Source organism: Notamacropus eugenii, chromosome 2, assembly GCF_028372415.1.
Source record: "Notamacropus eugenii isolate mMacEug1 chromosome 2, mMacEug1.pri_v2, whole genome shotgun sequence".
Classification (NCBI taxonomy): domain Eukaryota; kingdom Metazoa; phylum Chordata; class Mammalia; order Diprotodontia; family Macropodidae; genus Notamacropus; species Notamacropus eugenii.
In genome coordinates, this window is record NC_092873.1 from 187,174,863 (window position 1) to 187,196,423 (window position 21,561).

Consider the following 21,561-nt stretch of genomic DNA (forward strand, 5'->3'; position numbering starts at 1 on the left):
ATCACAAGTTGGGGAGAACTGAACCTTACACAGACTTCATGATGAGTTCCAAGTTTCGACTTGGAAGGAGAGAGAAGGATTGTTGGTGCTTTGTGATATCTCTTAATGTAGTGCACTCTGTCCAACATTATTGGGAATGCAGTCAGTAGGGGAAAAAATGCCTCCTGGGGAGGAGAGTTGTAAAGGGACATATTGCAAGCCCACTGAACTTTTTGGAGAAGTCCTCTTCTCCAAACATATTTAGATTTGCATTTACTATGGGCCTTTTTTGACAAGTGAAAAAATGTGTGGGCAGGTGTATTTATTCTTCTCTCTCCAATTAAACACCAAGTCACACACACACACACACACTCCACGTAAGTGATGTCTAAAGTGGAAGGTGTAACTCCTTTTTTAGAGAAAGAACAGAATAGGGTGATATTAATTTATGTGTGGGGTTAATATCGGCAGCTCTTACCCGTCATTTTTTTTACAAATACTTTAGATTCTTAACTCTCAGAAGAAAGACTCAGGCTCTCTGAAAAGGCCTGAATGAGTATGAAAGAAAGAACCTTTATGTACAATATGAAACACTCTTTACCCAAGGTAATTGCTTATCTCACCTGTTGTGATTTTGTTACTGTGTTGTAGGTATGTGACTGGTGTAAGCACATAAGGCACACAAAAGAATACCTGGATTTTGGGGACGGGGAGCGAAGGCTTCAGTTCTGCAGTGCAAAATGTCTCAATCAGTACAAAATGGACATTTTCTACAAAGAAACACAGGCCAATCTTCCAGCTGGACTGTGCAGCACATTACATCCTCCGATCGAAAATAAAGCAGAAGGTGCTGGGGTACAGCTGCTGACTCCAGACTCTTGGAATATACCGCTAACAGATGCTCGGAGGAAGGCCCCCTCCCCGGTGTCTGCAGCTGGCCAAAATCAAGGGCCTGGACCATCCTCGTCAACCACCGTCTCTCCATCTGACACTGCCAACTGCTCTGTCACAAAAATCCCCACACCAGTTCCCAAACCCATTACCATCAATGAGACTCCAAATGTCCCTCCAGTTTCTGTTCAGCCACCTGCTAGTATTGTGCCTCCAATCGGTGTCCCACCTCGGAGTCCTCCCATGGTGATGACAAACCGAGGGCCCGTTCCCCTGCCCATCTTCATGGAACAGCAAATCATGCAGCAGATTCGCCCTCCCTTTATCCGGGGGCCACCTCACCATGCCTCCAACCCTAACAGCCCTTTGTCTAACCCAATGATTCCTGGGATTGGTCCACCACCGGGTGGTCCCAGAAACATGGGCCCCACCTCCAGCCCTATGCACAGGCCAATGCTATCACCTCACATCCATCCCCCCACGACGCCAACCATGCCTGGGAACCCCGCGGGATTGCTGCCCCCGCCCCCTCCTGGAGCACCTTTGCCTAGTCTTCCCTTTCCTCCCGTCAGCATGATGCCAAATGGCCCTATGCCTGTGCCACAGATGATGAGCTTTGGGTTGCCATCCCTTGCCCCACTGGTGCCGCCCCCAACCCTGTTAGTGCCATACCCCGTCATCGTCCCACTGCCTGTGCCCATCCCCATCCCCATCCCTATCCCTCATGTCAATGATTCCAAGCCCCCTAATGGCTTCTCCAGCAATGGGGAAAACTTCATTCCAAACACACCCAGCGATTCAGCTGGGGGCAAGTCAAGTGGACACTCCTTGTCCCCTAGAGACTCCAAGCAAGGGTCTTCTAAGTCCTCTGACTCATCCCCCGGCTGCTCGGGCCAGTCGTTGAGTCATGCAGCGGCTCAACAGGAGCATGGTAAGAATGAGGTGGTGGATTTGACTGTGAGGTCCAGCAGCCCGGTGAACAATAAGTTTAGTTTTTCCAGTGTGGTCCAGGGTCCTCAGGATGGTGTGATAGACCTGACCGTGGGCCATCGGTCCCGGCTACACAATGTCATTCACAGGGCCCTGCATGCTCAAGTTAAGGTGGAACGTGAACCTAACAGTGTTGTAAGCATGGCTTTTGGTAGCTCTGACAAAAGGAACTGCAGCACCTGCAGGGACAATAATTGTAATGCCGCTGACACAAAAACTCTGCCTGGTGGTGACTCAACTCACTGTGGGCCTGTCTCTCTGGCCGCCTCTGGCCCTTCGGGACTCGAAGCCACCGGTGCCGCGGTTTGCAATGTCATCGTGAACGGGACAAAGAACGCAGAGGGTTCTAAGAGCTCGGAGCAGGCCCCGGAGCAGTTACCTCCAGCACCGCCGCCTCCGCCTCTGCTTCCGCCATTGCCGCCTCCTCCTCCTCCTCCTCCCCTGCCACCCTCCCAGAAGAAGTCGCAGCAGCCAGAGGAGCCGGCCGTGAGTGAATTGGAGTCCGTCAAAGAGAACAACTGTGCTTCCAACCTCCATATGGATGGAGAGGCCGGCAAAAAGCTGATGGGGGAAGAGGCCCTCACGGTGGGTGATAAGACAGACCCAAACCTTAATAACCCTGCAGATGAGGACCACGCGTACGCTCTGCGGATGCTACCCAAGACAGGCTGCGTGATCCAGCCTGTGCCAAAACCCGCAGAAAAGACTGCCATTGCACCGTGTATCATTTCAACGCCAATGCTCAGCACCGGGCCAGAGGACCTGGAACCGCCACTGAAAAGGAGGTGCCTCCGAATTCGAAATCAAAATAAGTAAAAGGTTTGTAGGTCCACGTGGCCCGTCTCAGTTATGAGCCAAAGGCCTCTCCTGTGTTTGCAAGTGTGCATAGACTTGACTATGTGGTGAGACAAAAGCAGAGGCTGAGATCTAGGTGTTAGTCGTTAAGATCCAACAAAGAGCAGAACAAAACAAAGACAAAGGAGGAAAGAATGGGGGGAGGAGGAATGTGGGGTGGCACGGTTATATTTATATTCTGTTTTTGGCTTGTATAATCTGTGTTCTCCAGTCATTGCAGGGTGGGGCAATTTTGTAGGGAAGGATTACAGTTTAGTGGGGGACCTCTGTAATTTTTAGTCAAGGGGTGGCAGCTACGAAAAGTCATCTAACTAGCCAGTGACCCACCCATCTTGGCCATATTCTGGTACCAGTCACACCACTGGCTAGAACTTTCCCAAGCCATCAAGTTTCCATTATAGTCATTGTATTCTGTTTGCAAAGATCATCAGCGGTGTCCAAGAGATGAGCTAAGAATAAGCTCTGTTGCCCAGAGCTCCGGACAGTTGCCAGGCAGGCAGCTGGGGAAAATACTTGCTGTCCTGAATCTCAGAGGGAGAAGGGGTAGAAGGTCTCACTCTCTACTTGGTTTTATTGGGAGAAGCCTGTGAAAGTCAGGGTGGTCCTTCAGGATTTCACAATTCTCTCTTCTGCCTCCTGATATTGTCTTACGAGTTCATCTCTATAACTGGTAGTACACCTGGAGTGAGAAAAGGGTACCTCCCTAAATTGTCATAACCCATCCTTCCTGGTTCAGTAAAGCCGTAAGAGGCAGCATGGTAAAATGCAAAGTGAAGTCACTCTGGAGTCAAAGGAGTTGGATTTATATCCCACCTCTGACACTTATTAAGTGTGTGACTTCAGGCAGGTCAGTTAACTTTTCTGAGCCTCAGTTTCCTTATCTGTAAAATTAGGGGATTGGCCTTGAGGGCTTTTGAGATTGAGCTCTAAATCTATGATACCAAGTTCATGAGCCCTAAAAAGTGAGGGATTGACTTTTAAGTAAAAGTCAAGAAAGGAGGAGATCACTAGAAGGAGGAAGAAAATAAAGCAACTTCCCACTAGGTAAAATCTTTTTCATTCTTTACTGTTGTTCTGGGGCTTAGGGGGACAGTCCTAAGGCTAAATTAGAACTGACCACCTACTTCACTGAAGATTGAGATAGGGACCCTGTCTTACTGATTTCATAAATAGAACTCCAATTTTTCAAAGACAGATCTCTAAAGTCTTCCTTTGGTTATCTTAGTTGAGAGAGTTTCCCATTAAAGAAATCTAATCTCAGCTCTTCTGCTTACTAAATGGGTGACTGGGCAAATCCCTTTGTCACCATGGGTATCAGTCTCCTTAACTATAAAATTAGGGACTTGGATCTGTGATCTCATAATTTGGTGAGCATTAGTAGGAGGTGGTGAGGACCTATGCTCAAACCCCCAAAAGCAGCAACATAAGTAAGTACTTGAAAAAAGCAGAGAGAAATATGGGGCTGTATAACTTTTTAAACCCCATTTTTAGAAGGCAGAAAATGATGCTCTTAAATGAGCATCAGATCAGTTACCCTTTCAAAACAGAGAACAGAGGCAGCCAAACCTCGAATAGCATCACTAGGTCACTTACTCAAAAGGGGCCATTGATACAGAGGAGAAAGGGGCATCACATTATTGGGAATAGTCTGGTTTGTTAGGGAAGAATGGGCCCAGGACCTGGCAAATGGAGACTTAGAGTCATTAGAAAAAATAGAAAGCCTCCTTCAATCCATTTTCAGAGAAACTATAACTCAATTTCCTATGGCTTTTAAGTATGTATGTGTGAGGGGCGTGTGGGAGGGTGGGGGTCCTTTGTGGTGGTTCTCACATACGTCACGCTTGCTTCCCCTCATCCTTCACCTAGGCCTAGAGGGTCAGGAACAAAGATTTGCTGCCTCTAGTTTAGTGACTTAACAACAACTCTAGTGATTCACAAAAGAGAGAGAACGAGATAATTTAGGAAATCATGTGTTCTGTTTTTCATTGCAGCTTCATGTCAACCACGCAATATAATCTCAACTTGAAAGAGCCTTATCTCTTCTTGTGCTCACCCCCCCGTATATATATCTATATAAGCACACTTGAGCTTACATATACATACATGTGCACAGACAAACACTGCTGTCTTTCTTTTTCTTTTTTGCCTTTAAACCCTTTAAAATCATATTCATTATTGTTACACATTATTAGGAGGCAGTGTTATATAATGGAAAGAACATTGACTTTGGAGTCAAGAGTTCAAATTCTAATTCTATGTGTTCTACCTTTATAACCTTAAACAAGTGACTTAATTACTCTAGGTCTCATATATGAAATGAAAGGATAGGATTTCCTAAGTAGGAATACTAAGTCCTAAATAATGGACTTTGAGACAGACTGGAGAACGATAAAGGCCAAAGTATTCAGGGATATGGTCAGGAAGGTGTAGCTGAGGGATGTCCTCGTCTTGTTGACAGACTCCTCTTATCACTTTTAGAACCATGTGGAACCATCTGCTACTGGTATTAGAAATGTTTCTTCAGTCTCTTTCCCTTTCACGCCAACCATTTCTCATAGTGCGTTTCTATTTTTTACTTAATTATCTTAAACAGAATCAAAGAGGTGTAGTTTGAAATCAAAAAAATAATCACCTAGCACAATAACCTTATCTTACTGAAAGACTATTGGTGTTACACAGAAGGCTTTCTGGGAATTCCAGTCAGAAGTAATTCTGTCCCTATGTGCATGACTTTATATATTCTTTTGTATATTGTAGGCTGATAGGATTACAAGTGACATGAGTGCGCATATATGATTCCCTGCAGCTGCAGGCCAAATTAAACTCAGATGAAGATAAAAGCACAATTTGGGGGCCATCCCTCATCCTTAAACCTTTGACAATCAAAACACCAGTTCTGCATCTCCTGTAGAATGAGGGGAAAACCTTCCCCCAAATGAAGAGACAAAATACATAAACATTTTCCCAAGTGCCCTGTCCACAAAGAATTCTATTTATAAAGGGAATATCCTTTTATTTGTCTTTGCCGAAGGGTGGTTTAGGGGAACTATTTGCATTTGTACATTTTCTGAATCCCCAAAGTTTATATTTACCCTTTGTATAACTAGGAATTCAGGGTCGCCATATACAAATGTTTGCCAATATTCAAAAGCACTCTACCACTACTACCACCACCACCACCACCACCACCACCAATACCACCCATTTTCCAAAGAAATGAAACATTCTGATTTAATTTTTTTTTCAAATCAGTGGAAAAATTTAGAGCATGAGTAACTTCATCACTGTCATATTTTCCACTCCTAGAGAGAGGCTGATGGGCCCAGAACTGATTCAACAAAAACAACCCATGCGACTTTTCATTTTTGGGAACAGCAGTTCACAGAATGTTCCTGTACAATTTAAAAATCAAATGAAAATTGGCCCTTTCTGTCTCTCTAATTTTTTTTCTTTCTGGACTCAACCTATGCATCCCTGATTCTTTAGAACTCTGGAGACTCCTCTCCTGAGAGTCTGGCCTCTTTGGTTTTTCTCTGGGAAGGCTGGAGGCAGTGGCTGCAGGTTTGCTCCCTTGGAGTTTAATTATTAGTCAGGTCATGGAATCTCACTAACTGAAATGACTGTTTCGTGACAGGGATTTCTCCTCATTAGGGAAACCAAACATGTGGTTGTAGCATGTAACTTCTTGTCAATTTAAACTCTTCCACAGAATAGTTTGACAGAAAAGTGCTGGCTTTGCCTGTGGTGAAGTTTCTGAAGTCAAACTCCATATTCAGAAAGCTGCTCTGAATGCCTCCTTCCAAAAACAAAGGAAGAAAAGGAAACCAGCTCAAGTATGAGCTGTTGGGGCACCAGGCCAGACAAGATTATTTAAGGTCCCAATTAATTTGTTATTGGAAATGCTAATTAGCAACCTAATTTCCTAATTTTCAAGTTTTGCTTCTGGTCAGGGTATATGTGGTTGATCAAGTCTATGTTGATGTAACTCACATATTCCAGTGGAAAAAGCCACTGTGTGAGCATTTCCATAGACACATACAAGTGATTAACCAGGAGATTTTGTTTGCACCCATTGTCTCAGGTTTGTCAGCGGGGGCTTTCTAAAATTAGCCTGCCTTATGCTGGCTGTGTGCACATGCTATATGTTGGCAGGATTATGAGAAATGGTTTAAGGTAAACAATTTCAAGGCTGTGAAACATCTGGCTTTCACATAGTATTTCAGTCAGGTTTTAGTGGTACATGCAACCAGATTACACAAAATAGAAAGACAAAGCATTGACATATTTTCTTCCCTTTTCCCTTTCAAAAGGTGAACAGGGCATTCCAATTTTGTACCTTCTCCTACCAGGGACAGGTGAGGTAAACGATGAATTCTTATTTAACTACATCAGAATAGAGAATTTGCTCTTTGCCCTGGGGAAGTTAATTATCTCAATTGAAAAGATTCCAGCATGCTTCCCAGGGTACCAGGAACTCTTTCCTGAAAAGAGCAGCAACAGGTCTAATCCTCTATTCTAAGTCTTACATGGCATTTAAAAAAAAAAAAAGCTAAGATTTTCCCCAGTGAAAGTTTGTTCAAGTCATAGAATGCAAAGAGACAAACTCAGGTCTTTCTTCAAGTTCCCAGGAAAGAAGAAAAGGAAGGAAAAAGCAGAAACACATTAAATTTCTAAAATGTGTAATCGTTCCCAGATTATAGGGAAGTGCTATCTAGCATCCTGGGGTGGTAGTGGGGGAAAAAGGGTAAGTGATCCTTAAAAATTTGCTCTCTAAGAAGAAGGCAATTTAATGGCTTCTGTCAAAGCAATAAGAACTTGGATAGTTATAAGACAGAAAACCAACGTTTTTTGGGGAAAATGAATAGATGTTTCCTTCTGTGGTTCTCCCTGCCCCACCCCCACCCCCAAACAAAATGACACTTTGTATTTTTGTTACAAAACATGCTTCCTTATGCTGAGGGGGAAACGGGCAGGAAGGAAGGATAGAAGGGAGGGAAGGAAGGAAGAAGAGAGGGAAGGAAGGAAGAAGGAAGGGAGAGAGGGAGGCAGGAAGGAAGGGAGGAAGGAGGGAGAGGAAAGAAGGGAGGAAGGGGATAAAGGAAGGAGGGAAGAAAAAGGGAGGGAGGAAAGAAGGAGCAAAGGGGAAAAGAGAGGAGAGAGGAAGGGAGAAGGAAGGAAAGAAGGGATAGAGGGAGAGAAGAAGGGAAAGAAGAAGGAAAGAAAGAATGGAGGAAGAAAGAGAGGGAGGAAGGAAGCAAGAAAGAAAGAAAGAAAAGAAGGGTATAAGTCTTGGATTTTAACATTCCTAGAAATTAGTCTCCTGATTGGCTGCCAATAAATTGCTCCTAGTGGTACCCAGGCAGAAGTAGCTTTCTGACTGGTCAAGGTCCAGTCATTTAAGGCCTAGCCTCTCAGAGACAGACCATACCATGGCGCACAGAAGTTTGGAGACAAACAATACTGTACAGTCTGGAATATTTACTTCATGAAGACCCAGCCCAAACACTCAGCCTTTTCCAGAACATCGTGTCAAAAAGGGTGTGCCAAAAGGAATGAAGAGAGCCATGTACTTTTTTCTTTTAATATTCCCAGCATGGAGTTTGTGCCACTTGGTTGCTATTTTAAACATAGCACATATAATTTTCAAAAGACTATTTACGTCACATACATACTCCACACATATGAACTATTTAATGTAAGAGGTGTGTTTGGGGGGGGGGGACGGTTTGGAGGATGAAGTGGGGCAGGGAAAGATTGGCTTAAAAATTTATATCAGGGGAATTGAAAGGAAATACCTTAAAAGGATAAATATTCTCCCCCTCCCATTCCTTAAACTCAACCTGAGCTTATTCTAAAGGGAAATCTGGAACAGATACCATCTCACACTCAAATTGGTAAGCACTAACTAAGTATAAAATCTGCGAAAATTTGTACAGTCTCACAGAATTCTGAAAAACAACCAGTTGCAGGGCGGGGTGGAAATTGATTTTATGATTGCAAATTGAAGGCAATCAGGAGGAAGAGTAAACACACCCAAATGATTTCAAGGGTCAGATGCAAGATCTTAGCTGAGATAAATCAGAGCCAAGAAAGCTCATGAAGGATGTAGGAATGACTTTCCACATTTCAAAACTGTTCCAAATGCTCTAAGATTTGATGGACGGAAAATGAGCAAAGCTCTCCCTGACTACCTTTGGGCTCGGCTGTTCTTGCATGGTTCATCACAGTAGCAGAGATCAAAGATATGTTTCCGCCAAGTTAGGTCTGTTGCCCCAATGCACATCATCAGTAGGCGTCCGAGAAAGGCAGAAATGGCTTTCTGGGCAGTCATGAGATCAGGGCTCAGGCCAGTGGAAACTGCCGCATTTCCCAAGCTGCTTTTCTATCTAGTCAGTTCAGGAATCTCTGTCTTCCTCTGTGCCAGGTTTGGCTTCCTCCTTGCTTCTCCTTCCCAACCTCTGGTTTGCTGTTTTCTTTTGATAGCAAGCTGTGCTTTGTCTTGAAGGAAGGGGAAATAGAAACATGTGGCCAAAAATCTTGAAGAAACAAGCAGAAAGGCGAATTACAGGAATACAATAGATACACATGATGTAAAACATTGACCTGAACTCTGGAAATGTAGTGTGAAAAATGTATCTCTAGCTCATTTGCATGACTGTATTTCCTCCAGACATGTTTTTGGTATTTAAAACGAATGGTATTCCTGTACAACATGTGTCACAATTTGTAATGATATCCTCTTTGCAGCTGGCTGAGTTCTCCAAGTGTTTCTAAAATGTTACTGTCTTAAATTTGAGCCAGCCTACAATAAGAAATTATCAAGAAGCCAAGTGGCTGAACTGCATTTGTTGAAAGAAAGTTAGGGTGGGGGGGAAGATATATTTCAGCCTTTGACTCTTGTGTTGGAAATTTGGGCCACGTAATATAATCTTCCTCTGTGGAAACCTACATACGCACTTTAAAAATTGTGGAGATTGGATGTTGTAAGGGCAAGAACTATCAGGTTTAAGTTTCTCTGCAAAGTTCTGTGTCCCATCAACTTATTCTTTTGATATTTTAAACCTATATTTAGAGCAATTGCAAGATATTTGGTGCATATGCAGTTAAATGTAAAAGTTTGTCATTATGATTTGTTCGATGCTTAAATTTTAAATATTTATAAGCTCCTATGAACCACTGAAGCTGCTATTTTAAAGTACCTTGTCCAAAAAAACCCTCTCCCACCAGAATACTGTAATCTAGCGGCATCTGAACATTATTACAGTTGATATGCGATGAGATCACCATGACATGCATATATGCATGCTTGGATTCCATGTGCTTTTGGTTTAAATTCAAGTGCTGTTTTTGGCACATCCAATTCATTAATGATTTTTTTGTAGAAATTGTCATACCACAGAGTTGTCTCTGATAAAAGTTTTTTCTGTCCGCCAGCTCCTCAAAAGGCAAAAAATGAAAATCTAAAAAATCACAAATTCTTATGGAGAATCCCACTTCTTTCTTCTCATTCTAACGGACACTTAGGACTTTTCTTTGGAACATAAGTTAGGAATTCACCCTTACCTGGTTGTGAAATGGCTTATGTTGCCCTTCCTTGGCAGGTTTCTATAGTTTTCTGGTTAGATAGACCAGGTCTTATATCACACACTGTCAGCTGGGGATTTGGTTTTTGTCATACTGTTATCATAGAAAACCTGACTATTATTTATGGCCTTCATAGGAAGCCGGGGTGGGGGGGGAATTGTTGCCAAGCTCAGTATCCACTTAAACTTTGGAGGTTATAAATTTCAAAGTGACCTCAGGCCTCTGGGGTTCGAGCTATTTTATGACTGACAAAATACGACTTTCTGGTCAGGACGAGGAGTAAAACAGCTTAGGAAAAGGGCTCATAAAGTTTCTTGGACATCTAATAGCTCTTACCAAACAGCATTTTGATGAGTTAAGTGTAAATGAGTCAGAAACATATAGATTAAATTTCCCTTAAAATACACATGGGTTTAAAAATTAAGGCCAAAGTGCTTGGCAAAATGTATTTTGGTTTTTGCCAAACCCAAAATGTTTGAAAAATAGTTTGAGTCATTTGCCAAACCAAAAATACATCCAGGTTCCACTGTCCCTCCCATTTAATACTATGGAATCCTAAACATGAGACATAATTGCTGTTTTCCTATGCTTTGAGGTTTGATCAACATTATATATCAAATAATGATAGAAAAACTGTGCTCAAACATTTGGAGGTGGGGGAAGGGACAGGATGGGTGGAGGGGAAGAGTCTCTTTGTCCAGGAAATGAAGATTAAGAACCAATGGTTTGGAATTCTAATTCTGTTTCTGTTACTTCCTCACTGCCTGAGAGACAGTCGTTCTATGTCACTTCTTCATCTACTTAAAAGGAGTAATAACAGCCCCCCACCCCTCCAGAATGCTTAGATTTGGAATGCTCCTTAGATTCATTTCAAAACTAAAGCTCCTTAGATTCATTTCAGAACTAAAATTTTTATAATCACTCATAAGATGTGGTGAACTTGGCATCATTTAGTGCCTCCGTGATTTTGGACAAGTGACTTGTCCTCTCTGGATCTCAATTTACTGATCTATAAAATTGGACAGATGACCTCTAACATCTGTTCCAGCTATAGATCTGTGATCCTCAGCAGATAGCCAATTTCTGGCACATAATAAGCAATTAATAGATGCTTGTTGGTTGATTAGTTGATTCCATGAGAGTGTGAAATTCAGATTTGGCTAATCACAATAAGGGTAAAGATCCTATTTTTACTGATTTTTTGTGGAGGGGAGGTTTTTAGGGGATCTGTCAAGAAAAACACACTCGGTAGAGAGGGAAGATAACATTCACAGCTGGGTCTTCATGGCCTTCATTTGATCCTCTAGGAAAATCAATAAAATACATTTAACAAGTTAACTATATTTATTTAGAATCCCTGGCTTCCTTCTTCGGTGCTTAGCATGGTGCCTGGAACATATTAGGTGCTTAATAAATGTTATTGACTGACTGGCTTTAAGGCTTAGCTTACCTCCTTTGCAAAGGACCTTTCTTTATTTCTTCAATTGTTAATACTTCCCCCCACTCTAATGACTTTATATTTATCTGTGTACATGCCCCCTCCTCCAAATGGCAGGTGAGTTCATTAAAACTGGCAATAACTTTATTTTTTTTCTAATTTGTATCTTATAATAATATGATATAATGTAATAAATTTGTATTTTAAATTTGTTTCTAGTACAGTGCCTGGCACCTGGAGGATATTCAATGAATTCGTTGGGGGGTTAAATTGAATTCCATACAAACCATGTATACATTGTCAGAGGACACATGAAGAGGAGGAAAAAAGACAGCTTGCATTTTAGCTGAGGAGATAGAACAGGCTATCTATGAAGCAATTCAAAAGTCTGTGTACAAAGCAACATATCAATACATGGTCCCTTCCAAGTTTCAATTTCACAAATAGTGTCTAAGGGCTGAGGGGATGGTTATTTAGTGTGGTTAATTCTCTTAGGAATATTTGAGTTAGATTTTTAAAGCAATGGGGAACATGGCTTAGTGGACAGAAAGGGGGAGAGTGTTATTGGTTTAGAGCTAATAGAGACCTTAGAGACCAGCAAGTCTAACCCTTCTTGTCTCATATTACAGATGAGGAAACGGAGAGAGCAAATGATTTGTTCAAGGTCACACTGCTAATAAGCATCGGAGGCAGAATTTGAATTCAGATATTCCCTGCTCCTGGTCCAGACACTTTGTCTACTACGCTACCTAGCTGCCTTTAAAGCCTGAAAGATCTAATGTCTGGGGATGGGTTTCAGATTTGCCTGATGGGAGCAGTATCTGGTCCTTGTCAGCACAGTGATGAAAAAGATGTTGGTTTACAGTTAGGAGATCAGAATTTATATTTTATACACTAGATGTATTTGAGAATTTAAGTGGCTTGAGGGCAGGGGCTGATTCCTTTTGTGTTTGCATTCAAATAGCCTAGGTCAGTACCTGTCATGTGGACACTTAGGCAAATCAGCCCCATGTTGAAATCTGTAATGCAGGACCATTTTTCCGTCAGGAGTAGGGTGAGGTTGGCATCACTGACGTTTATCAAGGCATTTGGAAGAAAGGCTAATTGTCAATGGTCAACTCAAAATATTGCAAAATTTTTTCACCAGAATACAAGGGAGGAAAGTTACCACATGCTATGTTTTAAATAAGTTGTACAATTACAGTCACAATGTGGGAGAAAGTTCTTTTACTTTATGCCTGTGAGGGGGCCTGGGGGCACTCAATGACACAGCATGGGACCTGGAGGGCTGTGCAGAACTTTCTAACCACTCATTAGAGGCTAAGGCCTGGCCCAGCACCAGACTGCCACAGAAACAGGTGCAACATTGGCCTGAAAAGCAGCTTTAAACCTTCTCCCACACTCACGTCAGCTTTAGGCTCCCACAGCTCCCCTAAGCTTTCCCCCGCTGGGAAAATGCCGAGCTAGGCTGGGTCTGCTGGCACAAAGATAATCCTGGGGAAAGGCCAAGTACATACACCACCACAGTCTTTATAATAGGAGAGGACACCATTCAGGAATGAGAAGATTGATGCATGTCCAGGGAATCAGACCACAGTGATGCCCAAACTGTCCCTCTTTAAAATAGACACGTGGAGTCAAAGCCCAGGTCGGCATGACATTATTGGAGGCACTCAGGAGTCCTGTAGTCACTGATCCAGATTCTCTTAAGACTTAAAGGTTGTTCTTGAGTGAACAAGGTAATTTTGGAAGCTGCATTAACTTTTTAGAACCTACCTTTCATTCCATTCAACCCTAGAGACCCCTATGCTTTCACATGCACCTAAACTATTGTATGAAAGTAGCAATAGGCTTCTCTCGGGATGCCTGTGTTCCCGAGAGTTTAAAAATTGTTTTACTGGGTCATACACATGCTCCATTCATCTCATTATTGTGTTTTTGGCACATTGTAGAAAAATGGTTGAAGTTAGGAATACTCCTTAAACTGTTTCACTAATTCTTCTAACATACCTAGGAAGTAGGTAGAGGATAGAGATTAGTAACGATTTCACAGGCAGTAGAATTGTGGAATCCATTGTATGAGTAAAAAGATGGACAGGGCTGATTTTTAAAAAGATGAGTCATTCTGTGGCACAGGCTGGATTAGAGGGATAGATTCTCAGATGACACACAACACTTCCCAAGTACTGCCCTAACCAGATGAAAATGTAATTGGGAAATATTTTACAAAATAAATAAGAATACGATAAGACAGATAATTTTAATGTGTGGTTTTCTATGTCAGTATGCTCCCCGTAGGGATCTTTTATGTAGGGGTTAGTCGCCCCTATTTCTATTTGAGTTGCTACCACTAATCCAGAACAGTTCATAGTTGAGGATATTCCCAGTAAATGATCTTCTAAACTCTGCTTGAAAGGCTCCAATAATGAATGAGGACTATATTTGGGCAGGGGGCGGGGTGGTATTTCACTTTTGAGCAGCTATAACTTAGGAAATTCTCAGATGTTAGAGTGCTCATCTGCACCCATTTCTCAGTGGGATGGAGTATGGGACCAAAGTACTTTGCTAACTTGTCCCTGGCAAAGACCAGAGCTATATTTTCACCATTCATTACACATTCCTTATATAAATTATCTGACTTCAGACAAGATACCAGTTTCACTTGTGCCTCTGAAAAGTGACAGGGCTGATTGGACAAAAAAAAAATTAAATGTCACATTTCTCATTTCCTTTGATGATTTAGGGTCAAAATCTTCCTAGGGTGTTGGGGTCCAAACAACATAGAAAAAACCAATGACTCAAATTTAACACAAAATTACTCCTGGTTGGATTTAATTAATGACTTGATATAAACACAGCTGATGTTGGGACTGCCCAAGTCAATGATATCACTGATCTGAAGCTTTTTTCAATCTTTTCTCACCATAGACGCAAGGGATGTGAATGAGGAGGACCTGAGTTTCCCAAAGTGACAGCAGAAGTCTAGCTTTTCCACTTTGATACAGTTAATAAATTATGTAAATTGACTTAAGCCTTCTTATCTTTCTGGGTAAAATGGAAATATATATTGGGAAAAGGAAATAATGTAGGTAATTCAATTCAAGAAAAGCTCCAACTATGTGCTAGAGACTAGAGATAAAATGATGAAAGCAATCTCTTCCTTCAAGGAGCAGAGGATTGGATATAGTATTTATGCAGAGAAGTAAATAAAAAGTATACATTAAGTAATAAGAAATAAAATAATAGCAAGAGGGAGATAACTGGGGGATCTGGAACAGCCTGGTGCAGGAAGCAGCACTTGAATTATACTCTGAGGGAATCTAGATATCAGATAATTCATGGAGCTGGAAGCCAGAAAACTAATGTTTTGCTCTAACCTTCAAATAACAATAATAAAATCATATTTATATATCACTCAAAGTTTTAGGAAGTACTTTTTTTATATCACTCCTATGAAGTTCCTTTGTGATGGAATAATGATGGTTTGACCCATTAGTACTTTATTTCCCCCATTTATGCATTGGCCTTGTCACCAACCTTTAGTAATTAGCATTGTCCGGAAGGTGCAGACCATCAGTTCTTTATTCTGAGATGGCTACAGCTTTTGAGGAGAAGACAGAAGTAGTTCAGTTGGCCCTCGGTTGGACTAAATATTAGGCAATGCAATGTATGAGAAGAAAACTAGATTTGTAGCTAGAAAACTTGGTTTTGAATCCCAGTTTTACTGCTTTCTTAGTTGCATGGTTTTGGGCAAGTCTCAGACATAATCTCGGTGGATGTCAGTTTTGACACCTATAAAATGAGAAAATTGGAATAGATGATTTTTCAACTCCTTTCTAGTTCTAAATCTTGTGATTCTGTTAAGTGTGGAAGAAAAGTAGGCAAAGGGAAAGAAAGAATTTAGAGTACCCCATTAGTGGTAATAATAAATTGTAGCCCATCCTTATAAGAATAAAAAGTGCCATGTACATTGTAGGGACTCAATAAATGTCTGTGGAATGACTGAATAAATGAAACCTTTTTCTGCCACCTAAACCATTAATAGCAGAAGATTAAAGATGTAATTTGTTCAGTGAAGGTTTTTGTATGTCTTTGACCTAAGAGTTGGATTAGAAAACTTTCTAAAAAGGGAAACTATCAGAAAGGGAAAGAAGGAAGAAAAGAAGGTGCGAGAGAGGAAGGAGGGAGGAAAGGAAGGGAGGAAGGAAAAAGAAAGGGTGGGAGGGAGGAAAGAAGGAAGAAAGGAGACAGGGAAGGAAATGCAAGAAGGAAAGAAGGAGCAGCCACAATTAGTTTAGTCATAATACAATATATGTTATTGGAAATAATTCTGAGTAGTGACCAATCTTTTTGGATTGGCCACTACTGATCATGCAGAACTCAGATCAAAATGCAGCCTGAAAGCCAGAATGAAGCTGACCTTTGCCTTTCCATCTTCCTTGCCCTTTGCCCTGCCTTTGTGTTTTGTTTCCAGCCATAGAGCTGTTGAAAAATAAGGGTGATGTTTTTTCATTTACTTCATTAACCAATTTGCAAGAAAATTTCATTTCTTTCACTTTATTTCATACTCAACCCCCCACCCTTTTCATACTAACATATTTAAATAATTTATTAATCATCGAGAGAAAAAAATTATTTCATGGCATGTCTTTATAAATATTGGCTCTTTTAAAGAAGAGCTTCGTGTTGAGACTATTATCAGGGATCTCATTTGGGACTTTATCAGGCTGCACAGATGGCTTCTATTCACTGACTACCTGAGCTATACCCTTGTGATCTGGGAAATCAACTGTGGCTACCCGAGAGGAGTTTAGTACCCCATGAGACTCTTGATTGTCCCAGATAAACAACACTAGTATAATCAAAACTTAATGGCTTGATTTAAACATGTTAACTGATGGTTGAGACTGCTCAAGTCAATGATATCACTGGTCTGAAGCTTTTTCAATCTCTTCTCACCATGGACCCAAGATATTTGAATGAAGACCTCTGTCAACAAGTCAACAAGTATTTATTAAGTACCATGGGGGTACATTGTAGTGTAGACTTTGGAGGAAGGGGAGTCCATGTTAAATACCATATGGTAGATAGTCTGTGCCCTAAAGAAACTTACAATGTGAGTTAACAAGGTGAGATAATCCAGGTGTAGTATAGTGGATAGAAAGCTACCTTTGGCATTAAGAAGATTCATGTTGTGTCATATAACAACAAATGCTGGTTGTGTGGCCCTGGGCAAGACACTCTAAATTTCCCCAGGCAATTCTTTAAGATTATAAGTTATAGAATAATTGCTGATCTGCATTGGAGGAGGGAGTTTACTTACCCAGAGTTACCTACCCTAGTGAAATTGTAAGTCTGGACCAAACAAACAAACAAACAAAACAAAACCAACCTTCTTTCCCATCCCCAGCAACAACAAAAAATCCTACAGATGAAAAGAAATTTTTTATTATCCTGGTGTCAGTGCCAGTTGAGCTTCTTAAGTCTTACCTGGGCAGTGTGCTTGAAAAGTATAGGGCTCCCAGAATCCTTGTGTGAACAGACATCATCTTACTGCCATTCCAGAGACTCCTGTGACTTTTGTATTTCTTGAGGTTCCTTGACCATAGCCTGACAAATTGGTAAATGATCCTGGGCTGATCCTCATTAGAAATTGTGCTCATGTTCCTTTTCTTACGCTGAATAGAAAAAAAAAGAAATTCGTGCAAAAGACCATGAGGTGGTTTTGGCTCCCTGTCTACTTTGGTCCTCTCATTGTTCTCACCCCTTTACTGACCCTTTGTGAGAAAGCTTCCCTCTGCCTTTCAAGGCCTCTTGGCATTAAAATATTTAACTGGCAGTGAGGGACACCAGTATACTACAATATTAGCCCTTGTGGCTCAGTTTCCCTCTTGGTAGAGACTGGAGGTGGAGATAGGATGACACTCTGCTTCCCACGTGGGGAAGCTTTTTCAATTGCTTCTTACCATAGCCCCAAGCAGGAGTAGGGCTGAACTATGCGAGCAAATTACCAGAGTTTTTAAGGGGAAGGGTAAATCACGATTGGGCTGGCAGGTTGAAGAAGGGAGAAATTGATCAGGAGAAGTCTTCCTGGAGAAGAGGGACCTTAACCAGTGATTTAAAATACATCAAGGAAATTTTTTCAGCAATTAAAATACTTTTTTTCTCTTTCTAGTTTTATTTCATTGGTTAACATTTAGCTGTGACTCCAAGGTTCTTTGGGAGACAACCAGCTCAGGCAAGTACAAGGACAATAACGTGTTCTAAATCAACTCTTTTTTAAGTACTGAAAAATTGGCCATATTTTTGTCCTTTATAACTTCACAACAAGAAGGCTGAAAAAAATAAGCAACTAAACCCCATCACATCCAGCAATTCGTGGGTCTTCTTGCTACGTGAAGAGCCAAGGGAAACAAGATTTAGAATATAAACTTGTTTATGAAATTGTTTGGAGGAGGATGGTAGCAGATTATAATCAACATCACTTCATAAAGCACTGAGAAGCAACTGGGGGGTAGTAACTATGTAGAAAATGTGATGAGAGATCCAATTAAGTCAGATCATCTGAAAAAAACTTTTAAGAATGAGAATGAAAGTAGGATAACAAGCAGATAAAAAATAGAAAAGATCTGTCAAGATTTCTCTCAAAAAAAAAGCCACTTTTGCATCAATGAAACCACCACTATTTTGTCATCACAGCTCCCAGTATTTTATATGGGGAAATAGAAATTACAATAAAGAAAAAAATGGAAGGATCAATTAGATCAGACCAACTATATACTGAGGGAACTGTGTTAGAGATGACTCAGTTTTGAAGATATTGAGGGATCAATTCTCCTAATATCTGAAAGAAGGGAAGACATCAAATGATTAGAAAAAAATCACTATAATCCCACTCCCAAAACAAGAGGATAAAGAGGATATCAGTATTTCCAAGCCAGCTGTCCAGATCTACAAAGTCTTTATGAAAAAAGACTCCTTAATCTCAGGGGCATCTTTGATGATAATATGAAAAAGCAACAGGTAGGCTTTTGTGAATAACATTATACAACAGGGCACATAGTTACAATCACACAAGTCAGTCAACAAACATTGATTAAACTAGGTGCCAGACACTGTGCTAAGCTCTAGGGATACAAAGAAAGACAAAATAGTCCCTATCCTCAAGGAGCTTACATTTTAAGTGACTGAAAAGTGTGGAAAACATAAGATTTCACTATGCTTGTTATTTGTTGATTATAAAAGAAATTTTGTTTTTGTGGAACTAAATTCAATCTTTTCAATAAGGGGTCTTCCACAAACATGTCAACATCATGAATGTTTTTTGATAGATTTCACAAAATGTGTTTGCTCCTGTTAGATTTCCAATGTAGCATTCAAATGGAGGAAAGATTCCCTAGGGATGTTGACGTCTTCCAGACATTCCTGACTATGGATCACAGTGTGCTGATTTCATCAAGCCCCCGAACACTGCAGTTTAATTCAATTCAGTGAGCATTTATTAAATTCCTGTGTCTCAGGCACTGTGATAGTTGTTAAAGATAAAAGCAAAGCAGTCCCTGCCCTCAAGGAGCCTATATTCTGCTGGATAGGATTGGGGGTTTGGGTAGCAATAGGCATGCAGATAAATACAAAACATCTGTAGTAATAAAAAGTAATTCTGTTGGGAAGAGAGAGCAATAATAATAGGGGTTTTCAAGAAAGTCCTTATGCTCTTGAGGTGAGCCTTGAAGTGAGATAGTGATTTTAAGAGGCAGAACTGGGAAGGAAGAGCATTCCAAGGATGGAGAATAGACTCTACAGACACATAGATTCAAGAGTTGGAAAGTTGCATATAGGGAACAGAAAGTAAGACATGCAGCTTGTATATAAGAAATGTGTGAAGGGGAGTAAGATGAAATCTGTCTGGAAAGACAGATTGAATCCAGATTGAGAAGGTCTTTAAATGCCACAGTAGTTTGTATCTTATCCTAGAGTCAATTGGGAGCCATTGAAGCTTCTGGAGAATGGGAATAACATCGCCTCCAAAATGAGATCCATAATCACTCAAAAGAGGTCATTCTTTCTATCCACACTGGAAAAACAAAGTGGATGAAGAATGTCTGTTTTCCAGACTGTGATACACAGTTGGTTGGACAGTCCATAGAGCTCTTCCATCAATATCTAAATCTTGGACAAATACTGCAGATGCACAATGAGGTGGACCTAGAATTGAATAGGAGGAGGAGAGCAGGCTGGATTGCATTTGGGGAAACTGTGCAGCACTTCCAGAGATCCCAAGCTTCTTCCTAAAAGAAAATTCCATCATTTCAACACTTGTTTTCTTCTGGTGAGGCTATGTGGATACAAATCATGGGATACCAGAATCTCTGAGGAATCAAAATGGGGGTCGCCTAGAGGGCAATGGAAAGATGCATGAGGGGTAGAAATAGATTTACAGCATCTTAACAATGACAGACTGCATGCATGAAGTAGCATTAAAAAATGTCATCAAAGGGATATATTGCCAGCAAAAGAAATGGGGTGGTCATATAAAGAGTGTGAAATACAGCAGGTGGACAGTCAGAATGTTGCTCTGAACCCATATAATACCAGGAAACCTAAAAGAAGACCTTTGCACATTGGGGGGCACCTCCCTTCTGTGGAGGATTTATAGGAGGACACACAGAAAGGCATCGTAGAGGATGAGAAGGCATAGATGTACTCATATTGAAGAGATTCTAGCTTCATTGCACAATGTAACCCATTTCTATTTCTTGTGCTATCAAAGATTCATCATTCCTCTACAACAAGTTATTGCAAGTGAAAAAAGGACACAAATGAAGAGATGCTGAACCCTCCCCCACATACCCCTTTTCTCACAGTAAACTTCCCTGAAATTGCTTCACCTAAAAAAGAATTTTTGATTCTATGGTCCAGAAAAAGTGGTTAAACTTTGTGGCAAGTTATACATCACCATTCTGAAAGCAGGTTTGGCTGGATTATTATTAGCGATATTGCATTAAAATGTCAGAAGTTATCTTAATGTGAGATATTTGGTCCTGATTTCAGGGTATGAGGAATTCTAAGCCAGGAAACTCCCATTTTCCAAAGCGATTTAGCTATTGATCTCAATGTATAGTTTTAAAGAATTGTCTGGGGCAATGAGAAGTTCAGTGACTCAACCAGGGTTGTAAAGTCAGTATATGTCAGAGGAAAGACTTGAATCTAGGTCTTCCTATGCCAAAATTGGATCTCTGTCTACTGGACAATGGTTCCTCTTAGTATGAGATCAAACAGTAGAAATGTTCACGACTGTAATAATAACTGACATTTAATGGTTTTTGAATTTGAAAAGTTTTATAAATGAGATATATGAGTTATGGTGCCAGGCGTTCCAACACTTAAATGATGTCCAGAATATATGTCTAGAAGTCTTTAGGTTTAACTGCTACCCAAACGGTCCCAAGAAAAGGGGGACTCATCTGACACTTAGCTAGCAGCCAATTAAATATGAAACTCTTCTGAAATTTTCGTTTAGGAACTTAGAAATTAGATCTCTATATGGAGTAAATACACAGCTGCTTATTTGTAGTTACTTTGCATGCAATATGTCACTTTCATCCAGAGATCTCAAACACATTGCTTACCTTTTTCATGAGGAAGTTTCTCATTGACACAGATGGGGAAACTGGTATATTGGTCAATCTTTCTTATAAGGCCATGCTAGAAAGACAAAGATATGATAGTAGTAAACTGCAGATCAGAAGTCTCTTGCCTTCAGTACTTGCTTAAAAACAATACAATATAGTATAAAGAACGGTGAAGTAGGAGTCAAGAGACCT

At 40.8% G+C, this 21,561-nt stretch overlaps 1 protein-coding gene across 3 annotated transcripts in view; it reads left to right on the forward strand.

Moving 5' to 3' along the window:
• The window catches only part of SOBP (sine oculis binding protein homolog), a 228,742-nt gene that overhangs the window by 200,836 nt on the left and 6,345 nt on the right, over positions 1-21,561 (forward strand). For 2 of the 3 annotated variants that reach the window (XM_072642983.1, XM_072642985.1), the window contains one exon: positions 631-2,679. In XM_072642983.1, coding sequence (XP_072499084.1) covers positions 631-2,676 — 2,046 coding nt within the window. In that variant the 3' untranslated portion in view covers positions 2,677-2,679. Of the gene's footprint in view, positions 1-630; positions 2,680-14,665; positions 15,932-21,561 lie in introns of those variants that run through there. The other variant, XM_072642984.1, reaches the window with a different exon arrangement.